Raw genomic sequence first — 2,613 nt, forward strand, 5'->3', positions numbered from 1 at the left:
GCCTTGTTTTATTACTGCATACGCAGTGAGCATTATTGACTTGCACATGCATTCAGCACAGATACCTGATACTGGTGCGGGTGTAACACACCCCTGCGCCAACAGCCGTGAGCAGCACAGGGCACTCTGACTGGGTTGCTCCCGCGGGCGCTCTCACCCAGGCCTGCTCCTCAGTATCTCAACCCCTGCAACCCAAGGAGGGGCGGCGGCCTTGATACAAAAGCATGGCATGGCAGGACCCTGCCGGACAGCTCAACATTTTGTCACAACCTCGCTGCCATGCGCGCAGCTGTCGGCCGCCTCCATGAGGCCCGCACCCCCTGCAGTCACCCAAGACGCACCTACTGACTCCAGCGGCCCGCTCAGCGCAACGTGCGGCTTGCGCACCGCCACCCGCACAGCCGACACCCGCGGCTCCTGCGCCAGCACGCGGTCGCAGATGGCCTGCGCTGCGGCCTCCACCAGTTTGAAGGGCGGGCCCTCCATCACCTGTCGGTTGTCGAACAAATGATGGCAGCAGACTGAATCCAGAACACGCCACACCTCGCGTTCAGCTGCCCTCCCATTGCAAAGGACAGATCGAGTCGCGGACAACAGGCAGCGGCCCGACCTGCTTACGCCAGCAGACACACACCAACCAGCTCAACGCCCGAGCCAAGACACGCGAGCAAACGGCACCCCGCGGCCCCGGGGCGCACCCCTGGCCCCCACCTCCTGGACCGAGTTGTAGACGGCCGCATAGTTGACGCTGTCGCGCAGCTCGTCAGAGCGCCCTGCCGCCGCGAGTCCCGCGGGGCCGCAGAACAGCGTTGCGTCAACCAGGAACTTCTGGCCCAGCTTGTTCTCCTAGAGACTGGCAAGACGGCGGGCGCACGCCGTGCGGGGTGTTTGCTTGTGTGTATGCATGGCTGGGGGGGGGTCGCAGCGCCGGCGCTGCGGGCGCGACGGGCCGGCCGCAGTGCGGGTGCCCGAGCATGTGGGGGTGAGCGTGTCGCACCCACCTCTGGGAACACGCCGTGAAAGCCATGAAAGAGAAGACCGCGCATTTGGATGGTGTCCATCAGCTGCAAATCCCGCTGGGCTTCAATGCTGCTTTTGCCGCGTGCTCCCTCGCTGGCGGCCGTGCCGCTGTTGCTGCAACAATGCCGTTGCATTTGCCCCGCTCTGCCGCCCGCTCGACATAGCGCAGGCGGCAAGCACCAAGCTGTATTCATTAGAAGTGCTGGTAGAACCACCATACGGTCCATACATGCCCATGAACGCATCTGCTGTGATAGGCGATAGGGACGTGTTGATCTTGATGCTTGAACACGGCAGATGCGATGGTTGCATTGACGGCAAGCAATACTCCAGTCGTGCAACGGATCAGCTGCTTTCATGGAGGAAAAGCCAGCGTTTACGAGTCTCTCGTCACCCGGAACGGTGGCGCGGGTGTGTGTCGCGAGAATGGTTTGACATCAGTCAATGCAAGTTGTTGGCATCAGTTGGTCTTCTTCGTTCCAACACATTCGTTTCTGCAGCGGCCCTTACGCACGCTGCTCGATCAGTTTGGACTGACTCCTTCCGCTTGTGTTTGCATCTGGTGCAGTGATTTTGAAGCCGAAATCCGTAATGATTGCCAGGAGCATGATCCAGGGGCGAGTGCGCGCCCCTGGCGCTCAGATCGCTAGAATGCCTCTCCGGCAGCGCCCGGCCCGCCTGGCACGCCCCATCCGGCCGCATGGTGAGCTGCAGGGCTGCTCTGACCAGTCTCAAGTCGGGCAACGGGGGTTGCCTACCAATGGCTGTGGCGGGCGCCATCTCGTCACCGGCTGTGGCCGCCTCGAACCCTCTGCGCCCGCGGTGCAGCGCCGACGTGCACGGGGCGGCAAGTGAAACGCGCGCGCCGCCTGCATGGCGCGCATCCCTATCAGCGAAACCCCCCGATCGCCGCTGCGTTGCCGCGGCGTCACCTCGCGCCTGTCGCAGCGTCGGATGCTGCCGGCGCCGCGGGCGAAGCTTTTGATAAGCTTGCGGCCAAGGGCGCCGAGGCAGCAAAGCAGGCCCAGGAGGGCCTCGCGAGCGCGGTGCGTTGGCGTCATGGCGTGGGCATGCTGGAGGGGGCGCGCGAGAGGCCCGCATGCAGGTCGCGTGCACGACTCATGGCGCAGCGGCTGAGTACTCGCATGACGCGCGCGCAGTCCATGTGACAGGCGCGCCAGCTCGGCGCGCAGTCCACTTGACAGGCACGCCAGCCCATGTGACTCATAACAGTTTGCCGCCGCGGGACACCCTCTGTATGTCAGCGCGCAGCGCCGGCGGCCCCTGCTAGCAACGCGCGACCCTCCAGCCGCACGCAGTCCGCGCCGCGGCACGCCTCGGGCCCCCCTGAAGCTGGCCCCTCTCCCCCCCCTCAGGCCGCCGCCGCCAAGGAAGCTGCGCAGCAGCTGGCTGACAAGGCCACCAGCGCCATCGACGGCTTCAGCGCGGAGATGGCCGCCTCGGCCAGCGACCTCAAGACCAAGGCCACGGGCAGCAAAGAGGAGTCGCTTGACGCGTTTGACGCGTTCGCTGAGGTGGCGGTGCGGCGCATGCAGAAGCTGGGCGGCGTCATCATCCCGGGGGATGCGGAGG

At 65.0% G+C, this 2,613-nt stretch overlaps 1 protein-coding gene across 1 annotated transcript; it reads right to left on the minus strand.

Annotated features, from left to right (window-relative positions):
• Positions 1-252: 252 nt before the first annotated feature.
• Positions 253-1,046, minus strand: MNEG_13423 (dihydroneopterin aldolase; the record flags this gene model as incomplete). Its single annotated transcript, XM_014038106.1, has 3 exons — positions 253-489; positions 712-846; positions 1,002-1,046. 3 exons carry the CDS (start codon positions 1,044-1,046, stop codon positions 253-255), a joined length of 417 nt encoding a protein of 138 aa, XP_013893560.1.
• Between the last annotated feature and the right edge of the window lie 1,567 nt (positions 1,047-2,613).

Source organism: Monoraphidium neglectum (genome assembly GCF_000611645.1).
Source record: "Monoraphidium neglectum strain SAG 48.87 unplaced genomic scaffold scaffold03814, whole genome shotgun sequence".
NCBI classification, from domain to species: domain Eukaryota; kingdom Viridiplantae; phylum Chlorophyta; class Chlorophyceae; order Sphaeropleales; family Selenastraceae; genus Monoraphidium; species Monoraphidium neglectum.